This window comes from Symphalangus syndactylus, chromosome 1 (genome assembly GCF_028878055.3).
Source record: "Symphalangus syndactylus isolate Jambi chromosome 1, NHGRI_mSymSyn1-v2.1_pri, whole genome shotgun sequence".
Lineage (NCBI taxonomy): Eukaryota > Metazoa > Chordata > Mammalia > Primates > Hylobatidae > Symphalangus > Symphalangus syndactylus.
Genome location: NC_072423.2, coordinates 49,953,820 through 49,976,879, shown reverse-complemented (window position 1 = coordinate 49,976,879; position 23,060 = coordinate 49,953,820). Strand labels below are relative to the sequence as shown.

The 23,060-nt window shown below is 44.9% G+C and overlaps 1 protein-coding gene across 5 annotated transcripts in view; it reads left to right on the top strand.

Annotated features, from left to right (window-relative positions):
• The window catches only part of FHOD3 (formin homology 2 domain containing 3), a 498,310-nt gene that overhangs the window by 431,041 nt on the left and 44,209 nt on the right, over positions 1–23,060 (top strand). For all 5 annotated transcript variants that reach the window (XM_055233750.2, XM_055233761.2, XM_055233789.2 and 2 more), the window contains 2 exons: positions 5,102–5,985; positions 18,707–18,865. In XM_055233750.2, coding sequence (XP_055089725.2) covers positions 5,102–5,985; positions 18,707–18,865 — 1,043 coding nt within the window. The remainder of the gene's footprint in view (positions 1–5,101; positions 5,986–18,706; positions 18,866–23,060) is intronic.

Sequence of the window (23,060 nt, the reverse complement as noted above, 5' to 3'; positions counted from 1 at the left end):
GAGCAAACCCCAAACAAGACAAATTTAAAGACATTCACACCAAGACATGATAATCAAACTTATGAAAACTAAAGACCAAAAAAAAATTTTTTTTGTAAGAGGCTAGAAAGAAACATATTACCTATAGGGGAACACAAGTCCAAATGACAGCACATTGCTCATCTGAAACCATGGAGGCTAGCAGGAAGGGGCACAACGTTTTGCAAGTGCTAAAAGAACTGTCAACTATAAATTCTATATCCCTCATATGTATCCTTTAAGAATGAAGGGAAAATAAGACATTCTCAGATAAAGAAAAGCTAAAAGAGTGGGTCCCTAACAGACCTACCCTCAAAGAATTACTACCGGAGGTTCTCCTAACAAAGAAAATAGTGACAGAAGGCTTGGAACTTCAGGAAGGAAAGGACAACCGAATGGGTGAAAGCAGGGGTAAATAGACTTTCTGCTTATGAGTTACTAAATCATACTTGATGGTTGAAGCAAAAATTATAATATCATGTGATGTAGTGCTCTGTGTATGTAGAGGAATACTTAGGACAACTATACTTTCAGAGTGGGGAAGCTAACGGTATCAAAATGGAAGTAAGTCTTCCACACTTCAAAGTGGTTGAACAGCAATACTAGTTTACTGTGGTTAGTGTGTATATTGTAATGCCTAGAGCAACCACTACAAAAACCAGAAGAAACAATGTACTTGAAACACTATAAATAAATCAAAATGAAATTCTAAAAAAGATTCAAAGGGGATGAAGAAAGGTTGACTAGTGGGTACGAGTATACAATTTGATAGAAAAAATAAGACGTAATGTTCTATAGGATCAGTAGGGAAATTATAGTTTACAGTAATGTGTATTTCAAAGTAGAATAATTTGAATGTTTGTAACAAAGACTAAGGTGATGGATATCCCAATTACATTGATTTTATCTTTACAAATTATATGAATGTATTAAATTATCACATGCACCCTGAAAACATCTATTATGTATCAATTTAAAAATTTGTTAAAATAAAAAAAGTATTCAAGTAACCCATAGAAGACAAAGGAGAAACAGGAACCAAAACAAACAGAACAAATAAGACAAATGGCAGACTTAAGCTCTAACATATCAGTAATTCCTTTAAATTAAAAGATAGATGGCAGAGTGGATGAAAAATGACCCACTTATATACTATCTATAGAAAACTCTTCTCAAACATAATGACACAGGTAGATTGTAACTTAAAAGTTGGGGAAAAAATATGTAGGACTAGGTATGAAAGGAAGAAAAAAGAAAAAAGTTGAGAAAAGATATATTATGCAAACATTAAATCAGAGAAAAGCAGGAATGGCTACATCAATTAAAGTAGACTTCAGGACAAAGGAAATTACTAAGGACAAAGAAGGACACTACAGAATGATAAAAGGAGTCATAAATGAATGAAGAGAATAAGCAAGAAATCTGGCATTTTAAAAATATTACTTGATTGCCTGGGTGTGGTGGCTCACACATGTATTCCCAGCACTTTGGGAGGCTGAGGTGGGTAGATCACTTGAATTCAGGAGTTCGAGACCAGCCTGGCCAACATGGTGAAACACCCATCTCTACCAAAAATACAAAAATTAGCTGGGCATGGTGGCTTGCACATGTAGTCACAGCTACTCAAGAACTTGAGACATGAGAACTGTTTGAACTCGGGAGGTGAAGGCTGCAGTGAGCCGAGATCATACCACTGCACTCCAGTCTGGGTGACAGAGTGAGACTCTGTCTCAAAGAAAAAAAAAATATTACCTGATTATATTATTTTTCCTGTTCCCAAAATAAGAAAATGCTCACATTTCCCAATAAATGGAGAAAGAGCAAGGCTGTCTCTTAAGAAGGGCTCAGCCACTATCTGCTGCAGCCTCCTAGTGGTCTCCCTAGTATCTGACCAGTTGTTGAAAATCTACCTAGCCAGATTTTTTGCTATTATCCTCAAATGGCATCTCATCTCCTTTTGATGGTGATTATTTCCTAAGATATTTTGTTTGTAAAACCTAAAAGAGGGCCTGGGCGACAGAGCGAGACTCCGTCTCAAAAAAAAAAAAAACCTAAAAGAGGGTTCAGTAGCTCCTTGTTCTGGTGTTGAGATGGCCTGAGGTTCCCTGGTCAGATTAAGCCATTGTTGCACCGAGTACAAAGAACAAAGATACACTGGAAATCCTGGAGGACCTTGTGATCCCTGGGTCAATGCCTCCTCAAGCCAGGGCCCTCAGCATGTTTGAGGGGGATGCTCCTTCGGCTGAATGAAGCTCCCAATGCTGACCTCCCAGGCCTGGGTCTCCTGCCACATCCCAACACCAGGATCCACTGAGGCCCTGGAAAGCTGATGGAACTGAAGCACTCACTACCTGGCCCTGCAAGCCCTGATATGGTTTGGCTGTGTCCTCACCCAAATCTCATCTTGAATTGTAGTTCCCATAATCCCCACATGTCATGGGAGGGACCAGGTGAAAATAATTGAATCATGGCAGTGGTTTTCCCCATCCTGTTCTCATGATAGTGAATTAGTTCTCACAAGATCTGATAGTTTTTTAAGGGGCTTCCCTCTTCGCTGGGCGCTCATTCTTCTCTCTCCTGCCACCACGTAAAGAAGGACATGTTTTCTTCCCTTTCTGCCGTAATTGTAAGTTTCCTGAGGCCTCCCTAGCCATGCTGAACTGTGAGTCAATTAAACCTCTTTCCTTTATAAATTACCCAGTCTTGGGCAGCCCTTTATAGCAGCATGAGAACAGACTAATACAAGCCCCAAAGAGGCAAACCCAGAGGAATAACTTTCCTGATCATTCATTCATTCATTCAGTTGTCCAGATGTTGCAGAAACAACAGTGAGCAAGAGAAACCCAAATCCTATTCTCATAGAGTTTACGTCCATGAAGAAGGCAATTTATTGAGTAATTATAATCATTGCAGTGATAGGGCAGAGGCAGACAATAAAATAAGTAAAACGAGACAGATTTGATAGTCATAAGAGCTGTGATGAAAAATAAAGCAAGAAAGGATGATCAACAGTGTTGGGGGAGGATTGCACAGTTTTCACTAAGTGGTCAGGGAAGACTTCACTGAGAAGATATGGTTTGAGTAAAGCCAAGAGGTCAAGGATAAACTTGTGTGATTAACTAGGTATAGTTTATCCCAGGAGGGGCTGACACTCTGAGGTCAGGTCATACTTGGTGAGTTCTAGGAATGGGAAGAGGTTGCTGTAGCTAACGATGTTTATGGGCATGTGTGTCTGGGGGTCGGGGAGTATTGGTGGTGGTAGGCGATGAATGAAAAGTAAGGAAGTATCATGGAAGGCCCTGTGAACATCGTGTCATTGGCTTTTTCTCACAGTGAAAGGTGGTGCTGTTAAAAGACTTTGAGCAGAAAGATAGGATCAGACATTTTTATAAACATGCGGCTGTTGGGGTAAGGATTGGCTATCAAGGGACATGACTAGAATCAGAGAGTCCAGTGGGGACGCCCCTGCAGTACTATAGGCAGGAACCCACGCTGGCCTGGCCCATGGTCGTGGTAGCAGAGGTGCTGAGAAAAGCAGCTGGATTCTGGATATGACATGAGGGTGTAGCCAACAAGATGCCCAGCAACACTGGATGTGGAGGATGAAAGAAAAGGAGTCAAGAATGACTCTGAGGTTCTTGGAATTGGCAGCAAGATGGATTAAGTTGCCGTAGCTCAGACAGCAAAGGATTGCAGAAGCAGTTTAGGTTGGAGAGTGCAGGGTTGGAGAAGGTGGTATTTTATGGATGGCATTTAACGCCTTGAAACTAGATGAGACTGAAAGAGTGCAGATGGAGAAAAGAGGTCCAAGGACATTTAAAGGTTGATGATAAGGAGGAACCAGCAACGGAGACTGAGAAGGAGTAGCCAGATGTCTTGGGAGCCCTGTGTCATATGTCATATCTTGGGACCCCTGTGAGGGAGGAGGGAGTGATTGGCTGTGTCTAGTGCAACACAAAAGTCACTGGTACCTGAAAGCAGCAACTGAGAAGGGTGGTGGGAGCAATAGCTCCCTTTGACTGGGTCCAAGAGAAAAGAAAAAGAGAAATTGGAGGCAGTGGGCAAAGCAACTCTTATGAGCGGTTTTACTTTAGAGGAAATGAGAAAAGTTAAAGTTAGGTGATAGCTAGAGGGATGAGTGGGGCCAAGGGTGGTTTTGCTTTTGTAAGATGGGGGAAATTATATATATGTGTGTGTGTGTGTGTGTGTGTGTGTTAATGTGCCAGAAAGGAAGACTCTAGTGGGAAGGCTGTGGGAAATACAGGACAGAGACTTTCTGGAGTGGGTTACTAATGCACAAGTGGGCAGTTGACCCCTGCTAAGAGGTATGTTTATGAGGCAGTTGCAGGAGGGAGGCTGTGTTCTGAGGGTCAATGCAGGTGGGAGAGTAGAGGTGGAAGGGAGGCTCTGGAAGTTTCCTTCTGGCTTCATCTGTTAAGTCAGTGAACTTGGAGGCAAGGTTGTCTCTGCGGATGAGATGGGCCAGGAGGTTAGAGAAGAGAGGGCTATGGAAAGTCACCTTGGAGAGGAGTGGGTGAGATTGCCAGGCAGAATTCAGCCCCCTGGAGACTAGGGACCGTGATAAGGAGTGAACCTAAAGAGTGATCAGTGGCACAGTTTGTGTGTTTTTGAGGCACTTTGAGCTGCACTAGTGCAGATTTAGAGTAGGGGAGAGAAACGGGTAATCTTCCAGGCTCTCCAATACCTGCTGGGGCCAGGAAGTGGCTTCTTGCCTCCCTATCTCAAGTTAGGGCAGAGGCTCCTTAGTTACCTGTGGCTGAGTAGGTCCTGACCCGCTGCCTTGGGTGGGCAGGAAAAAGGAAGATTTCTCCCATGAGCCCAGGTAGGAGCCAGGAGCAGCGTCATGCCTGGAAGAGTCTTGGGTTCTGGTGTAGGTCTTTGGGACTATAAAGCAGCATCTCTTCTTGCCTAAGAACATCTTGTCAGCCACGGCTTTGACTACTCATGCAGTGTCTTCTCTGAAGTCATTCCCATGTGTTAAGCTCACTTATTCTCATCGATTCTCTCATGGAAGTGAGGCCCCCTTGCCTCTTTCTCATTTTTCTCTCCCGTGTACTTTCAGGTTTGTGGCCCGCAGGTGTCCAGGATGCAGGTGTAAATGGACAGTGTGGCGACATCCTCACCAACAAACGGTTCATGCTTGACATGCTGTATGCCCATAACAGGAAGTCTCCGGATGATGAGGAGAAGGGGGATGGGGAGGCCGGGAGGACCCAGCAGGAGGCAGAGGCGGTAGCCAGCCTTGCTACCAGGATATCCACCCTGCAGGCCAACTCTCAGACCCAGGATGAGAGCGTCAGGAGGGTGGATGTTGGCTGTTTGGACAATCGGGGCAGTGTGAAAGCATTTGCTGAGAAATTCAACAGCGGGGACCTGGGGAGAGGTTCCATCTCCCCTGATGCTGAGCCCAATGACAAGGTCACAGAAACAGCGCCGGTGCAGCCAAAGACAGAGTCTGATTACATCTGGGACCAGCTTATGGCCAATCCAAGAGAGCTCAGAATCCAAGACATGGATTTCACTGACCTGGGGGAGGAGGATGACATTGATGTCCTAGATGTTGACCTGGGTCACAGGGAGGCCCCTGGGCCACCTCCCCCACCCCCACCCACCTTTCTGGGTTTGCCGCCTCCACCCCCTCCGCCCCTGTTGGACAGCATCCCTCCCCCTCCTGTCCCCGGTAATTTATTGGTTCCTCCTCCTCCAGTGTTCAACGCTCCTCAGGGCTTAGGGTGGTCCCAGGTACCCAGGGGTCAGCCCACATTCACTAAGAAAAAGAAGACCATCCGTTTGTTCTGGAATGAAGTTCGGCCTTTTGACTGGCCATGCAAAAACAACCGACGCTGCAGAGAATTCCTGTGGTCAAAACTGGAACCCATTAAGGTGGACACTTCCAGACTGGAGCACCTGTTTGAGTCTAAATCCAAGGAACTGTCTGTCTCAAAGGTACTGCTAGTCTTCAGCATGCTTCTTGATTGGAAGTTGGGTAGGGCTGAAGAGATTTGTTCTGTATAAAATACTATTTTGCGTTGCTTTTGCTATTTGGTAAAAAGTCCGTTGGTATAAAAATCTGATCTTTAATATAGTGTTCCTTCTGCCACATGCTAGGTGTAGGCTACATGAGTCAGAGACCCTTATTAGCTAACATGGTCACCAGCTTACTTATATTAGGCAAAGGAGCTTTCAAAGAACCAGATAGCCCTGAGGAAAAGACAAAAATGGTCAACTGAGGAATGTCAGCATAGCCCGACAGCAAATACTGATGTTAACTAGAGAAAGTGGACTTGCTGACTTACCAAACACCGGATATGCTTATTTAATCTTACCTTCGTTGATTATGACTGATAGTAGTAGTTTGAACTTTATCTGTAACCACCCAATAAGCTCAAAGGCAATAATCCAACCGACATTTCTTTGGCTTGGCCCCTGATCAAGCCAGCATTCTGCAGCTATCTAGTTTTCCAACAGCCATATATTTGGCATGCTATCAATATTACACATGCATCTAGATTTAGTATTTTGGATAAATATTTGAGAATCCTATAGGCACTGCTGCTGTGATAGTAACAAAGATGTTATACTACTTTTATCAATGGGAAACACTGTACATAAAGTTATTGGGCACCAAAGGTTAAGTCATAGTTAATTTACATGGATAAGCTGCAAGATACTGGATCACAGATTTTATATCTAATTCCCTACATTAGTAGAGTCTCCTTCACATATCTTAGGTGACTTTTAAAAACTCATTCTGGGTATTTTCCAGTTTTAAAACAGGTTTAAAGTTATCTCCTCTTTTTAGGTACTAGGGGTAGGAGAAAGCACTTTGTAAAGCATAATTTAGAATAAACATGCAAGAGTTTATAATCATGAATTAATTTTAACTCTCTGTGTTGCTGCATGCATTTATCATCTTTTTGGGTGAGTATGAAACTGTCTGAGTCAGGTTTCCAGCCATGCCATTTGGGCACCAATTCTGTATCAAAAATTACATGCAGGATCCTCAGAACAAGTGAGCTCTTCAGACAAGGAGCACAGTGACAGAGTTAGTGCCTGTCACTGCTGTGGGATGCTGACAGGCCAGCCAGGGGAGCTGTAGTTAATCAGTTTCCTTTCAAAACGTGCTGGGATTCTTAAGCTGCTTGCTGCCCTTTGCTGGTTGGTGTTTACCCCAGTGTGTGTTTCTCACTCACTCATGACATGAGTCTAAATCATTTCCAGCCTCAGGAATCTCCTCAAGTCAAAATTAAAGCTTTCTCATTTACAAATCTATCCCGTTAGGATCCAGTGTAGAAAATCATGCCCAATCAGTCCTGTCCTTCGGTTGAAAGTAGACCCAGCTTTTGTCCTCTCCAGAAAATAACACCTAAGAAAGGGTTGCCAGACACCCACTCTTGGTGTATCTGTGTCCTGACTTTCTAGGACTGGTACCAAGTGGTGCCGAGCCATCCACATGCCCCGTTCCAATTCTTTTTTTTTTTTTTTTTTTTTTTTTTTGAGGCAGAGTCTTGCTCTGTCGCCCAGGATGGAGTACAGTGGTGTGATCTTGGCTCACTGCAACCTCCACCTCCCGGGTTCAAGAGATTCTCCTGCCTCCGCCTCCGGAGTAGCTGGGATTACAGGTGCCCAATGCTACACCCAGCTAATTTTTGTATTTTTAGTAGAGATGGGGTTTCACCATGTTGGCCAGGCTGGTCTCAAACTCTCAACCTCTGATGATCCACCTGCCTCGGCCTCCCCAAGTGCTAGGATTATAGGAGTGAGCCACTGCGCCTGGCCTCCCCCTTCCAATTCTTATAGGCAGCCTGACATTTAGGAGAAGACCAGCCGTGATTAAGACAGCAGTCTGTGGTTGCTAGAAGTTACCCATGACCTGACTTGCTGACACCACCTTCCAACCCACTGACCTAATTGGACAGAATACTCCTCCTCCCCCTCCCCCTCCTCCTCTTCCTCCCCTCGTTGCCCACTTGGCTGGCTGCACCTCTAAGCTTCTTGTGGTTCCCTATCAGGTTGCTGGGGAGAAGCTGCCCCTTGACTCAGTGTTGGGAGGAATAAACTGGAGTAAAAGTATGGAGGTGAAGGCACTCCTAGCTTCATTTTTACAAGATTAAAAGTTTCCTCAAGAAGGCCCAAAATTAATGCTTCACCTACCTCCCTCCTTCTCTTGGTCCCACTGTAGCCAATTTGGTCAGTGATAATATTCTGGCCTCTGCCGTCTCAGCCCAAAGTTCCGTGATTGCCTGAAGCAGGTAGTGACCTCTAGAACAATGTATTGCCTAGCTAATAGACAAATGTTTGCATAGTTTTTATCAAGTAGGAGCATAAGAGGAAAGTGATATATTGAATGAAAAGTTCTCCAAACTGATTCCAGAATGTTCTATAATGAGACCCAAAAACCCCTACCTTTGTCTTCGGGATAGGAAATGTGAACAGGAGCTACTTTACAAAATGTTACAAAAGGTAAGAATGCAAGTTAGGATTAAAACACGTCATTGTGTTTTGGCCATGATGGGTGGCTCATTCTGGTAATTCCAGCACTTTAGGAGGCCAAGGCAGGTAGACGGCTTGAGCTCAGGAGTTTGAGACCAGCCTGGACAACATGGTGAAACCCCATCTCTACAAAATATACACACACGCACACAGCCAGGTAGGGCAGTACATTCCTGTAGTCCCAGCTACTTGAGAGGCTGAGATGGGAAGATCGCCTGAGCCTGAGAAGGTCAAGGTTGCATTGAGCTGTGTTCATGCCGCTGCACTCCAGTCTGGGTGACAGAGCAAGACTCTGTCTCAAAAAAGCAAAAAAAGCAACAAACCCCACATTACACTGGAGAGTTGAATCCATTTTGCATATGTTACCACTATTAGAAACAGAAAATTACCTGCTCTGTCGCCCAGGATGGAGTACAATTTCATTTCTGTTTCTAATCCTTGACTGTGGTTTTCATAAATCAAAATGTAAACAGCCACTTCTGATTTTTGGCTCAGAAATTTTTTAATTAAGTACAATAAATAAAATGCAACAGAAATAGAGTGAAATAGACTTCACAAGACAGCACAAAACAAAGAGAAATGGTTTTAGGTTTCATCAAAAAAAGTAACATTAGACCAGAGTTATTGGACATAGCTGTGACTAAGCCACCCAAAAACAAAGATTCATGAGCCAGATCTAAGGCTGGGGTGCCCACCTAATGAAAAAATGCTAAGACTGAAAAGATGCGCTTTTTAATTTTCTTTCAAAATAGTTTCTGGAATTGGATCAATTTTTCTCTATCAGCTGGAATTATATGGTGTTTTAATAAGATGAATCATACTGTGTTGTATGGTGAAAAGTAGAAATCCTGTGCTAAATTTCATTACGTTCTGACTGCTGGTCTAAGATGTGGTGAGCCCCATAGGAGATAAAGTGACCCCAAGAAAGATGTCAGGGCAGAAAGCCCTGAGACTTCCTTGGGCTTGACATCACCCTGGGGAGCCCCAGGAAAGTGACTTTCCAACCCTTGTACCTTGTAACCAGGGGCAGCAAAATCCCTCCTGTTCTCAAAGGGCAGCTTTTATGCCCCAAGTTACAGCCAGACCAAAACAGACATGGAGTGGAACTCAGTTTCCACTTTGGGGACCTGATGTTGTCTTACTCTCTTGCATTCATTAGGTTTATCATAGGGAGGGAGTCCAGAATGTATCTGGAGAAGTTTATTTACCTTGAAGTTTCTAAATCTATTTGAACTAGTAACAGCAACTTTTAAAGAAAAATTAGGTCAGGGTGAGCCTTGGCCTGGGTTATTTTTCTTATTTTTATTTCTTAGAGATAAGGTGTCACTCTGTCGTCCAGGCTGGAGTGCAGTGGCACAATCATAGCTCACTATGGCCTCAAACTCTGGCTCAAATGATCCTCCCACCTCAGCTTCCCAAGTATATATTATTTTTTTATTTGGAAACGAAATATTCACTTTTATTTTTTTATTTTTATTTTTTAATTTTTTAATTTTTATTTTTTTTATTATACTTTAAGTTTTAGGGTACATGTGCACAATGTGCAGGTTTGTTACATATGTATCCCTGTGCCATGTTGGTATGCTGCACCCATTAACTCGTCATTTAGCATTAGGTATATCTCCTAGTGCTGTCCCTCCCCACTCCCCCAACCCCATGACAGTCCCTCCCCCCTCCCCCCACCCCACAACAGTGTGATGTTCCCCTTCCTGTGTCCATGTGTTCTCATTGTTCAATTCCCACCTATGAGTGAGAACATGCGGTGTTTGGTTTTTTGTCCTTGCGATAGTTTACTGAGAATGATGGTTTCCAGTTTCATCCATGTCCCTATAAAGGACATGAACTCATCATTTTTTATGGCTGCATAGTATTCCATGGTGTATGTGTGCCACATTTTCTTAATCCAGTCTATTGTTGTTGGACATTTGGATTGGTTCCAACTCTTTGCTATTGTGAATAGTGAAAAAAATGCTCATCATCACTGGCCATCAGAGAAATGCAAATCAAAACCACAGTGAGATACCATCTCACACCAGTTAGAATGGCCATCATTAAAAAGTCAGGAAACAACAGGTACTGGAGAGGATGTGGAGAAATAGGAACACTTTTACACTGTTGGTGGGACTGTAAACTAGTTCAACCATTGTGGAAGTCAGTGTGGCGATTCTTCAGGGATCTAGAACTAGAAATACCATTTGACCCAGCCATCCCATTACTGGGTATATACCCAAAGGACTATAAATCATGCTGCTATAAAGACACATGCACACATATGTTTATTGCAGCACCAAGTATATTTTTAAAAGCCCCTCAGGGACTCTCAAGTACAACCAAGGCTGTGAGCCACTGATTTCAGGTGAAAAATGAGGTGCTGAAGGAACACTGTGTTCCCCACCACCACTATCCACATTGACATCCCCTGACCCTTTTGATTTTCCTGAGAGGAGATAGAAATCTTCCTATGCTATATTCAAGTTCAGGACATAATAAGTTATTTAACATTCCCCTTAGAAACCTGAATTCTACCTAGAAACTCTGAACATAGCTCTGGGACTTCAGCAGGGCTGAAGTGTGCCCAGACACTTCTGATGTGTGCCTGCTGGTCCTATAGGATGTGGTGAATCGTATAGGAGAATAAAATGACCCCAGAGAAAGATGTCAGGGCCGAAAGCCCCTGGAGGGCATGGAGACTCCCTTCCTCTCTCCTGGGTCTCTGGATTAGGATAACAAATAAACTGAATTCATGCAGGAAGTCTGTTTAACAGTTGGCCTCTGCTCTAGACAACCCAGAGGGCAAATATAAGAAATTAATACTCTTTCCTTAACAATAAGGCAAACGTTACCTGGCAAGAAATTTCATTTCTGGCTAAGGATTCCTCAGCCTTTGCTTAGGCTTAGTTTTTTGTTTTTGTTTTTCATTTTAGGGTGTGTGTGTTGGTGGGGGTGTGGATGGGGGGTGGTCTGCCTTAATGCTTTCCTATACATCTCCCTGTCTCCCTTGTTTCAAGACTTTAGGAAAATTCCATAGTTGTCACATCTTTGTGACATCTGTGTCATTGCATCCTTGTAACTGTCACTTTCTCAACGGACAGTTTTGAAAATATCCTGTGGCGTCACTCTTTTGGCAGGGAGTGAGGAGGGATGATTTACCATTTCTAGAACTTCTGCCTCTCTGAGCCCGACCCAAGGTCTCCAACAGTGATGCAGAGAAGCATTTGCAAAGCTCTGTCGCCTTTCATGGAAGCGCTCTCAGACTCACCAGCACTCCCCAAACCTCCTGCAGCTCTCTTAATAAATCAAGTCCTCAGCCCGGCATCTATTGTCAATTGCAGCACCTTCTGGGGTGCATCCTCTGTTACTAGTAAAATACTCTTTGAAAATGCAAAGGGGCAATGTGATGTGGCAGCATTTCAGGAAGCCTTAAGCTTAATGACTACTATTAACTATTTAAATTTTTCTTTCCACGTCTTTTCCTAACTGCTGCCTGAATCCTCACTCTTCTTTTTCCAAAACGGAATGTCTCTGAGGGGGAAGTTAGGTCTTTTTCTTTCCCAGGATGCCTACTGAAACTAGGTTGTGGTCACTCCTGCGTGATGATCACTCTTTTCCAATAACCATTCCAAATCAAGTTTGAGTCTTTACTTGCAGATTCTTAAATACTTTTCCTTGGAGGCTATAATTTATTCTATCTGAAAGCCTGACTTGGGCATCCCCTCTGCATGGGCATTTTGCCATCTGTCTCTGCATCAAGGATTGCTGTCTCACCAAGGATCCACCTGGGTGGGCTTGTGGCTCTGCAGTGCTTATATCCAGCCGAGCCTGAATATCTGGCTTAGCGGTTCTAGAAAATATTCCTATTACCATGTGTGACTTTCTGCCCCATGGAGTGGCTGAGTTTGCAGGCTTCTGCCTCCTGGAGCTGCCGGTTCTAGAAAGCAGACTCCCAACCCAGGTAGCTGCCCACCAGCTGAATCTGGGGTTGCCGAGAACAGGCACAGCTCTTCCCCGAAGCTTTGGCAGTTGACAGTCGCTACCTCCCCTTCTCAGGAATCCTGTGACTCTTCTAGCCTTGAGTGCTGTCTGTTTGAAGCCTCATCCTAGAGGGGCTCACCTGCATCTTCCTAGAAGCTGGACCCTGTCCCTGAGTTGCCTTAATGACCACCCCCCTGCTCCCTTTGAGTTTCCTGCTCACCTAGACAGCCTCTCTTTCCACAAAGGGTAACCTCTGCCTCTCCCTCATCTTGGCTGTGCACACCCCTGCTCCCTCTCCCTGAAGTGTTCTTAGTCAAGTCAAAAACAAAAACAAATAAAAGCCTTACATGGCATTCATTCATCCGGAAGCTTTTCTCCGGAGACTGTCTTTCCTCCAGGGGAGAAGGGCTACTGCGGACATGTTGGAGGCTCCCGGTAGTTGGAGCTCCGACGGAGGAGCTCTGCCGTGGGAGTTCAGCTTAACTAGGCTTTCTGGAACCAAAACAGAGCCTGGCTGCTTCCCAGGCTTCCCCTTACACTCTTAAAGAATCAAGGTCCTCTCTTTCCTTGAGCACTTCTGGACGTATTTGGGAAAGCAGCATGTTCATGGTTTCCCGCACACTATCTCATGTCTGCCTTTTTGCTGACCACCCAAAGATAGTTGTTCCTGTTTTCACATCCAGCCAACCCCTAGTCTAGCATCCTGTACCTGGAGCGTGGGCTCAGGCACCTCCTTCCATCATCACTTCCTCCCTGATAGTTCTTGGAACTTGCTGAGGAAGAGGGCAGAGCTTTGGCTAATTGTTCTTTTATCAACAAATTAAGACAAAAAACCCAATGTCCTGTTGCTCCAGAGCTGACCATGGGTGAGTGAAGCCCCCAGAGGTATGCATTTTTTGTTAGTCTGCATGGAAATGTTCCCACTTGAGAAGCAGGCACCTAACAGCAGGCACTCAGGAAACTGTTTAAGGAAATGGATTATATATCAAAGAGAGGCAATAAATATAGGGAAGCTTACACAGTCAATCAGAAAGAGACCATCAAGGACTGGGCTTGTTTCTCAGCCTCTTCTGCACCTGTGCAGGGTTCAGCATCATGGACCATCACTGAGAATGTCTTGAGACTGCAGGCAGCAGGGTGGTGTCATACCCCACTCAGCAAGGGGGTCTCCTGGCTGTGGTGTACTCGTGCCCTGCTGACACTTGGCCCTTCCCACACCAGCCTGGGTTCCTGCTTTCTCCTGGCCTTTTCCCTTCCTAAAAAGGAACACATCAGTCAATCCAGCCTGTCACAATGTTCACTCGCCATATCAGCTTGTTTGGCTTAAAGTTAGTTTTTCTGATTCCATATTAAAAATGGATCTTTTTATGTTAGATTCTGGGTCACTAATCTTAGTGTCTTTGTTAGAATGTCCTGGACCATTGTACAGAGCTTTTTCTGTACTATTATTCTATTCTGTTCTATTATTCCAACTATTCTAGGGCCAGTGCTATACAGCTGATAGCTGATTGGGTAGATATTATATCTAACTCTACATTTTAAGAACATGTTTGACACTTTGATGCATATATTCTTTCATGTTCACTTTAGACATTTTTTTCTAATTCCAAAAACAAATCTTATGGGAATTTTGATAGGATTGTGTGTATGCAAAATAAAAGAAATGTATCTATTGGGCAGCCAATATATGTATTACTTTTATATATATAAGTTATATATATAAATATACATGTTACATATATAAATATATATAATTAGATAAGAGATAACTAGAGCACACTTATGATATTGAAACTTCCTATCCAGGAACATGCAGTTTCTCATTTATCCAAGTCTTCTTTTATTATTCTCAAGAAAATGTCATTTTCTTCAGATAGAAGATACAAGTGGTTTTTTGCTTTGTTTCCTTGTTTGGGTATTTTTGGGGGTTGTCTGGTTTCTCATCAATTGCAGAACAACTTTCAGATTTCCTACTTAGAAGCGTTGCTTTCTCTCCTGTTCCTGATACCTGTCTGACCTCTGCCCCGTCACATCTCACTCCCTCCTTCTAGATGCCGTCCCCTTCAAGAAAGGCATTTACATTTTCTAACCTTCACAAGGACCACTCTTTCTTCTCTGACCTCTGCTTTATATCCTCTTACCATCGTTGACCAGTTTCCTTATTTTCAAATTTTAAACCATAGAAAACCACTGTGGCTTTCTGACCAAAGAAATACACTAAGGAAAAGTGCCTCTTTTTCTTTCTTTTTTTTTTTTTGAGATGGAGTCTCACTCTGTCACCAGGCTGGAGTGCAGTGGCGTGATCTCTGCTCACTGCAACCTCCGCCTCCTGGGTTCAGGCGATTCTCCTGCCTCAGCCTCCCGAGTAGCTGGGACTACAGGCACGCGCCACCATGCCCAGCTAATTTTTGTATTTTTAGTAGAGACGGGGTTTCACCATGTTGGCCAGGATGGCCTCGATCTCTAGACCTTGTGATCTGGCCACCTTGGCCTCCCAAAGTGCTAGGATTACAGGCTTGAGCCACTGTGCCTGGCCAGAAAAGTTCCTTTTAGCAAGAGTAGGATGGATAGGTTAGAGAGAGAAGAGACCAGAAGCAGGAGGCGAGTGCTGGGCTCCTCTGAGAAGTGGGGTTCTGGGTGGTCATGCCCAGGGTGGAGAGGTGGGAATGGAGAAGGATGGATGGGGATGAGATGCTTTGGGAAGGAAGAGTGGACCATAGTTGCTCTGTAACAGGACCATGTGGAGGACCTAGTGAAGTTCACTATTGCTGACTTGAGGCTTTGGCTCAGAAGGACAATTCAAATGGATCAGAATAGATGACTGCCAATCCTTAGACAGGGATGTGGGCACAGAGAGCTCTGACTTGCTCTTGTAAGTGCTGCTTTAGATTATTGTCAGAGGGAAGGAGAGAGTTGGACAGCTCTACCCAACCCACTCCCTCATCTTGGGCAGTACTAACCAGATGACACTTGAGTGTTTAGTAGCATCTTGTGGAGGTTTATTTTGATTATGAAGAACAGCACTTAAAGCACCTTTTTGCTAAAATCTTGAGCTTGCATAATTCCATTTCAGGTATTCCTTTAAGGCTTATTCTTTCCTTCATGATATGGGTGGAAGTGCTCTGCAAATGTGCAGAATCCTCTGTGGGGACAGCTCTCCCATGATCTTGGGTTGCTCAGTGGCGTGCCCCTCCCTGACTTAGAGGGGTGTGTGCGGGCATGTGTGTTGCTGTAAGTTGAGCTCTACTGAGAATGGGGCCAAGGGCATGTCAGGCTCAGGGCCACCACATAGGTCTGTGCAAATTGCTTGCTACATGTGGACACTGGCTGCCAGAGATAAGGCTGGAATCTGAGTAGTGCTTCTCTCCCAAGCTGTTTGCCATGGGGCTGAGTCTCAGGGTGATGGTAAGGGGCTTCACTTTGTCATCTGCATAAAGACTCCAGTTGAGCTGGCTGGGCCTGCTCAGGCATCTCTCCAGGCTCCTAGAGTGATGGGGTTTTGTGGATGAGGGGTTAAGGGCTACTGGTTCCCAGGGAATCCCTGCTGCCATCCTGTGCTCACAAGACACCTGCCACTGCACCTCCAGACCCATATCTCCATTCTAGGCAGGAAGAAGGGGGAAGAGCATGGCCCACCAGGTCTGTTGCTTTTTAATCAGGAAAACAAAAGCCAGAACCAAGTCATGGGGCCAGCTTCAGTTGCAGAGGGTCCAGGGAGGGAATTGATTTAATGGACACATTGCCAGCCTGAAAAAAATCAGAGTCCTGTTGCTGAGTGGGGAAGAGGGCATGGATTTGGGGTAGGTGCCCAGCAGTGCCCGGAGAAGCAGGCCTCCAGCACCACAGTATTGGCATTGCTAGTTGTAGCATCCTTCTTTGTTGCCTATATTCAACATTCTGTCAAACCTTTCTCATTCCTTTAGCACTCCACACACAACATAAAATTAGATTTAAAAGCTAAATTGAGAATTTCCAGGGACTCCTGAGAAGTTTCTTAGGTTAACTACGTAGAACAGAACACTTTTCCTGAAGAGTGGGGAGGCATGTATGCCACGTGTCCCTGGGAGCCTAGTGTTCAAAGCTGACAACCCTACCCACAGGAATTGCCCCTCCTGATCACCAGGACAAAACAGCTGGGATGTTTTCAGTTGTTGTTGGGTTTTTGTTTTTGTTTTTTTTAATGAAGAAGTTTGAGTTTATTCCAACTGCATATTTAAGGATCCAAAATAGAAATTTAGCAACTAAGTCTGGGAGGTTCCAGGAGGACTTAAGTTGGACTTGAGCCTGTTTCTCCTCAATGCCTCACGGTCCCTGGGGCTACAGCAGAACAGTTTCTCTAGATGGCTTGGCCGCTCCCAGGCCCAGCCAGGGACCCTGTTTTAGAGAACCAGGTGAGGCCTCAGTGCAGGAAATCAGATGATGAGTGGCAGTCAGTTGCTCAGTGGGAATCTGCCGGCACAGTGTGGTTGAAGCCACTTGGCTGGGTCAGCAGGTCCTCTGAGATGTGGCCCCATCAAACTTCCAGCCTCATCCCTGACAGTTTTTAACAACCTAGACAAAGCCACTTCTTATCTCCTGAAGGTCTTCTCTCCCCAGACTAGATCCTAGACATTCTTTAGGGCCTAGCCCAAGGGTCAGCCCTTCCAGACCCTGAGCCCCTCCACCACCAGGTGAGTTACAGTTGCTCTGCTGTTGAGCTCCCTCAACAACAGAGGGCACAGCATACCCCATTACTGTGCTGAATGTGTCTTCAGGAGATCCACAGTGCCTCATTCATCTTTGTTACTCTAGACGTGTTACATGAGTCAAAATAGCCATCCTCCCAGGTGTGTTTGCCTCAAGGGAAACCTGAGCAATATCAGGGAGCTTGTGGAGCCAAGTATTCTCCCACCTGCCCCCAGGTGCCACCTGCACCCAACTTCCTGAGAGCTGAAGAGGAAAGCTGGGGGCCTTGTGGTCACAGCTCTGGCCATTGATAGGGTTGACTCCTCACCCCACACACACTGTCTTAGTTCGCTAAGGCTGCCATAATAAAATACCACACACAGGTGACCTAAACAGCAGAAATTTATTTCTCACAGTTCTGGAGGCTGGGAACTCCAGATCAAGATACTGGCCAGTTAGGTTTCTAGTGAGGGCGCTTTTCTTGGCTTGTAAGCAGCCACCTTCTTGCTGTGTCTTCAAGTAGCAGAAGGAGAGAACTAGCAGCACCCTGGTCTTTTCTCATAATGACACCAGTCCCATCATGAGGATGCCACCCTCGTGACCTCATCTAAACCTAAGTAGCTCCAAAGGCCCTACCTCCAAATATCATCACTTTGGGGGTTAGGGCTTCATCTTATGAATTTTGAGGGGACATAAACATTCAGCTTGCCAAGCTCCCATCTTGTGCTAATTCTGGGCTGGCTGCAGAGATGAGTGAGGCCTAGGACCTGCTTCTGAGGACCACGCAGGCAACTGGGAAGCCACACATAAAAGGGCTTTGAGAATGCCAGGACACTTCTTATTCCCTGCTCCCCTCCTAGGCCTCTAGGCTGGTTCATCCCCTATTCATCCTCGCCAGTGCATGCCTTTTCCTTTCTTTTCCTTGGAAGGCCCCTCTTCATTCATCTACCAGGCAGCTGCACAGAGGCCTAAGTGCACAGGAAAGGTGGAAGTGCTCTGGTATAAGGGGCATGGAATGTTTGAATGGCAAGGTGAGGGCTTTGAGACAGTATAGCTGTAGATCTGGAGGGCCTGACAGGCCAATGGTGCTGTATTCTCCTTATTGATCCTCTCTTCTCAGCATGTAAACCAGCTCTCTCTGGGCATGCACCATGTGTGTGAAGGCCAACCAAGACATTCTGACACCTCGAAGCCCACAAGAAAGGAACTCTGAAAGGTTTTGATTTTGTTTTCACTGCTTCTATGGAAAAAACAGATTTTTTTTCTTGCAAAATGTCACATTTTCCCAATTGAAGGAAAATCCATTTTATTTTTGTATGTGTCTGACTCTTGAAGTTCTGTTGCTGACCCAAGCTTAGCAGCTTCTCAGAACTAATCCCTGATCCTTTCTGTGCTGAACAGTAGCCAGTCCTTCTCTGAGCTGAACTGGGGCCATTTGTTTTCATCTCTAAATAAGTAGTGAGTGCTTTTAATAATGAAATATAAAAAGGACCCAAGATGATGCATTAATCTTGGATTCTCCTTTTTTATCGCTAAGAAAACTGCTGCAGATGGAAAAAGGCAAGAGATCATTGTTCTGGATTCCAAGAGGAGTAACGCCATCAATATTGGTCTGACGGTGCTGCCACCTCCAAGGACGATTAAGATCGCCATTTTGAATTTTGATGAGTATGCCTTAAACAAAGAAGGAATCGAGGTGAGGGAAGCCCTATTAAGCATTATTTGTATTTTATCACATACTGCATGTATAATATGCTGCACATCCACATTTCAGAAGTTCCATGGTGCCTTTCTGTCTCAACTAGACTCTGAATAAGGTTAATAATTCTTACATGTGTTAAACTTTTTGAGGGGAGGGGGAGTCTCACTTTGCCTATGAAGGTCAGCAATCTTCACTCAGGTTCATTTACCAATCTCCCTCTGACCACACTCTGCCTACCTCAAAATGGAAGAAGACTATGATAACCTCCTTGGGAAGCCATTAGGGTCTTGCTTCATGTCATTTTAAACCACATATGTTTAACAAACACTTTCAAAGGTAGGGTTTTCAGTACATGCACACATCCATGTAAGAACTCTCTCTCTTGGCATTTGTTGGGGTACAGAGAGACATGTTTCATTTGATAAGCCAGAGAGCTCAAGCCAGCTGAAGCTTTAGCATTTGTTGATCTGAATGTCACAAAGTAGAGAGACACTAGGTGGCGTGGTTGTGACCACACAGCTGGTAGCTGGAGATAGGGTTCGCCTGCGGGGCCTGGGTTTGTGTTCTTCCACAGGCCACACTCTCCCTCCACTGTGGGTTGGTGCCAGTTTAGCAGTTTAAATCTCTTATTATAATAATGAAAAGAGTGAGCAGAGCCAATGTGTCCCACCCACCAATTCCTACAGAAGGGTGTTATAGCTTGGGGGCCCGGATCTGGGGACACTGCTTTGTGGCATTGGGTGGCACCTAACCCATCATCCTATTGACAGGGAGCCCCAGACTCCTTTAAAGCCTCTCTGTGATTGAGGTACATCTTCTTGTTTGAGACACTTGGGCATGGACGGAACCAATGATGCCTGACTCCAGAGAGGGAGAGCAAGCAAGTTGAGAGTGAGGAAGGGCCTGGGCCTCTGGCCAGAATCACCCATGGCCCTGGGAATGGGAGGGAGCAGTGGGCACATAGTACACAGAGGGGTCTGCACCCAGCCCACTAGGCACGCCTTCATGCTTTGGAAGGAAGGAACCTTCACAGGAAAAGCCATTACTAGAGGCCTGAACTGCACTGAATAGTGGACCCCCAAATTCATGCCCACCCAGGATGTGACTTTATTTGGAAAAAGGGTCTTGTACATGTAATCAAATTAAGATGAGGTCATACTGGATTCAGGTGGGCTCTAAATCCAATGACTGGTATTCTTATAAGAAGAGGGAAGTTTGAGCATAGAGAGGAGAGTACTATTTGAAGACAGACAACGCACAGACATACAGAATGCCTTGTGATGACAGAGGTGGAAATTAGAGTGATGTCTTTAAAAGCCAAAGAATACCAAAGATCGTGGGCAACCACCAGCACTGGGAAGAAGCAAAGTTCATCCCCTGGGGCCTTCAGAGACAGTATGCTCCTGCTGACACCTTGATTTTGGACTTCCAGATTCTAGAACTGTTGGAGAATGCATTTCTGTTGTTTAAGCCACCCAGATTGTGATGTTTTATTATGGCACCCCTAGAAAACCTATATAAGGCCCAAGCAGCTCTACTCTGAGAAACATACACCCCCTGTTCCAGGAACAGGTACAATAAGGGAAATGCATTTCTTTCCTGGCAGAAGAAGTTGTGTCCTGAGCTCTGGAGCCAGGCCAGGGAGCAAAGCCAGTGAGCATATCCAGGTGTGTTCTCTGTCTTCAAACAGCATTCTCCTCTGTGTTCAAACTTCCTTCTTCTTATAAGGATACCAGTCATTGGATTTAGGGCCCACTCGAATCCAGGAATCCAGCCTATTGAAAGAGTGAGGGCACACGGCAGACTGGAGCAGGGGACATGAAGGAGTGAGTGGGCGACAGCTGGGAGATAGAGACTGAGGCAGTTGCCAGATCACAGGAAGGGGCAGGCCAGGCCTCAGTGTGATGCATCCCACTCTGGGACCCTCCTAGAGGAACAAGGGAGGAGCAGGGCAGTGGCCTGCTATTGGGTGGACCTGGATGTACCAAGTGCAAAATGTCTGTCCCCGAGACCCTAACCCAGTGACAGATGAGAGACATACACTGACACAGATATTTTGTCTGTCAGTGTGGCTAAGGGGCTTCTGCCCCTGAACCTGCAGCATCCACCCCATAAGCCAGCAAAGTTCACATTTATTTAGTACAGATTAAATGACAAAGGTCTTGAGTAAACACCACTAGAGGGAAATTAACATTGTCAACCTCCCAGTAGAGAGCAATCATGCACCCACGGATAATCAAAGAACCAGTCGAAACAGCCCTCTTGGAGAACGTGGAATCCAGGGCACTCTCAGGCATCACCTACTATCTTGGGCCATTGATCTCAGGGACCTGAGAGGCAGAGATGATCTAGATCCACGTGCCAAACCAATACCCAGAGCTTGTTCTCTAGGCTTGTTCAAGAGTTAAATCAGGACTGAGAAGAGATGCAATTGGGTACATACAGATCTTTGTTAATGAGATTTCCGGCTTGCACCCAGAGGGCCTTTAGCCAAACTGTCTGCTTCTCGGATGCAAGCACTGTAGCCTGGCACCATGGCTTAATGGGGTCGTTTGAAAGCTCTGTGTACCTAAATGTAATTAGAACGTTTTCATCCTGTGGCTTTGCTTAGCAACCCAGTGGTATGTATCCAGGTTTGTCATGAAAACCTGAAGGAGCCTTTAACTTCATTAAGGAAGTCATTTTTCATAAGAATATTAAACCAGAAAATCATTTCGCAGCCATCTCTAAGTAGCATTAATGATATTTTCCCAAGTAAAATGACATCAAATTATCATAAATGGAAGTATGACGATTTTTATTTTCTTTTCCTTTCTTCTCTAATTTTTATAGTCTGTGTCCACTCAGAGGGTAGCACAATTGAATGGTCCCAAACAACTTGGCCCAACTCAGCTGCCAGTCCAATCAGCATCCTAGAAACAGAAGTTTTCTTTGGCCACAGATAAAAAATGACAGCATCTTTGAAAGCAGTTTACCCTGCACAGTGCCTGTCCACAGGTGCCCAGCTGCGTGGGTGCTGGACACACACAGAGGAACCTGACCACAGAGAGTCACAGTTGACTTAGCAGTGCCAGGGAACCAGAATATCTTGATGACTGAGTGGCTTAGCTGCACTGTTAATTTGCATTTATGGTTGAATTTATTCACTATTAATTTGAATCCCTATGAACTATGGAGCTAGTGCTAGAAACTAGAGGTAGCCCCAGGGTTCTTCTCTAGCTCTGCCTTGGTTGATCCAGCTTAGCTTCAGGCAAATCATTTTGTCTGTGAGTTTGATACAATGATTTCTGCCCTAATGTGCCTCAATGAATAATCATAAGAATGAAAGAAGATACTATCAAGATGCTTTAAAAAGTTTTTTTTTTTTTAAGTTGCTACAGGAAAGTAAGTACATGGATAGCACACTGTTTTCTCATGCAAATATGCACATTGTATGCAAACCAGACATAGCCCTCAGGGCTTCAACTTTCTGCTGTGGTCACCAAAATCCTTGTGGCAGATGCTTATACAAAGCTGTAGCCAGGGTTCTGTTTAAAACTCACAGGGCAAAAGAATTACTCATTATAGTTTCATGTGCAGGTAGAAGAAATGGCCAAACCCAATAGTATTGGGGTCTATTTAAAAAAAAGGAGATTTCTGAATTTTTCTCCAAAATACATGACTTTCAGATACAAAAGCAAATATACTTAGAGCAGTGCTAGAGGGATGCTGTCTAGGCGAATGCTAAAAACATGGAGGTTATCACATTGAAACAGGAAATTTTCTGTGACCCCCTTCATGGGCCTTGTGATGGGGGTGCCTCGCTTACTCAGCTCGCAGCTCTCAACCCCTCTAGGGAGTGGGAGCACACAGGTGAGTGAGTGCAGGAGCTGGGGCAAGTGCTTCTGGGCACCAGCAGGAGCAAAACTCCGTGTGGGCCCTGCAGCTGTGTCTGGCAGGGAGTACCCCCAACCCCTGAAACCCCAGAGGGCATGTGTACAGTGTGCACTTTTAGCTTTGCCATCATGAATGGCTTAAGTGTTAACTCAGTTGGCCCTCTGCCTTTTCGTGTGAGGTGGTTGCTCTCCACCAGTGAGGGCAGAGGGTCAGTGTGACAGCCTTTAGTGCCCGCATCTGTGGCACCAGAGCTCTTGTTTAGCATCCAGAAAAAATCAGGTCACATAAACGAATTGAAAGATGGTGAATACAG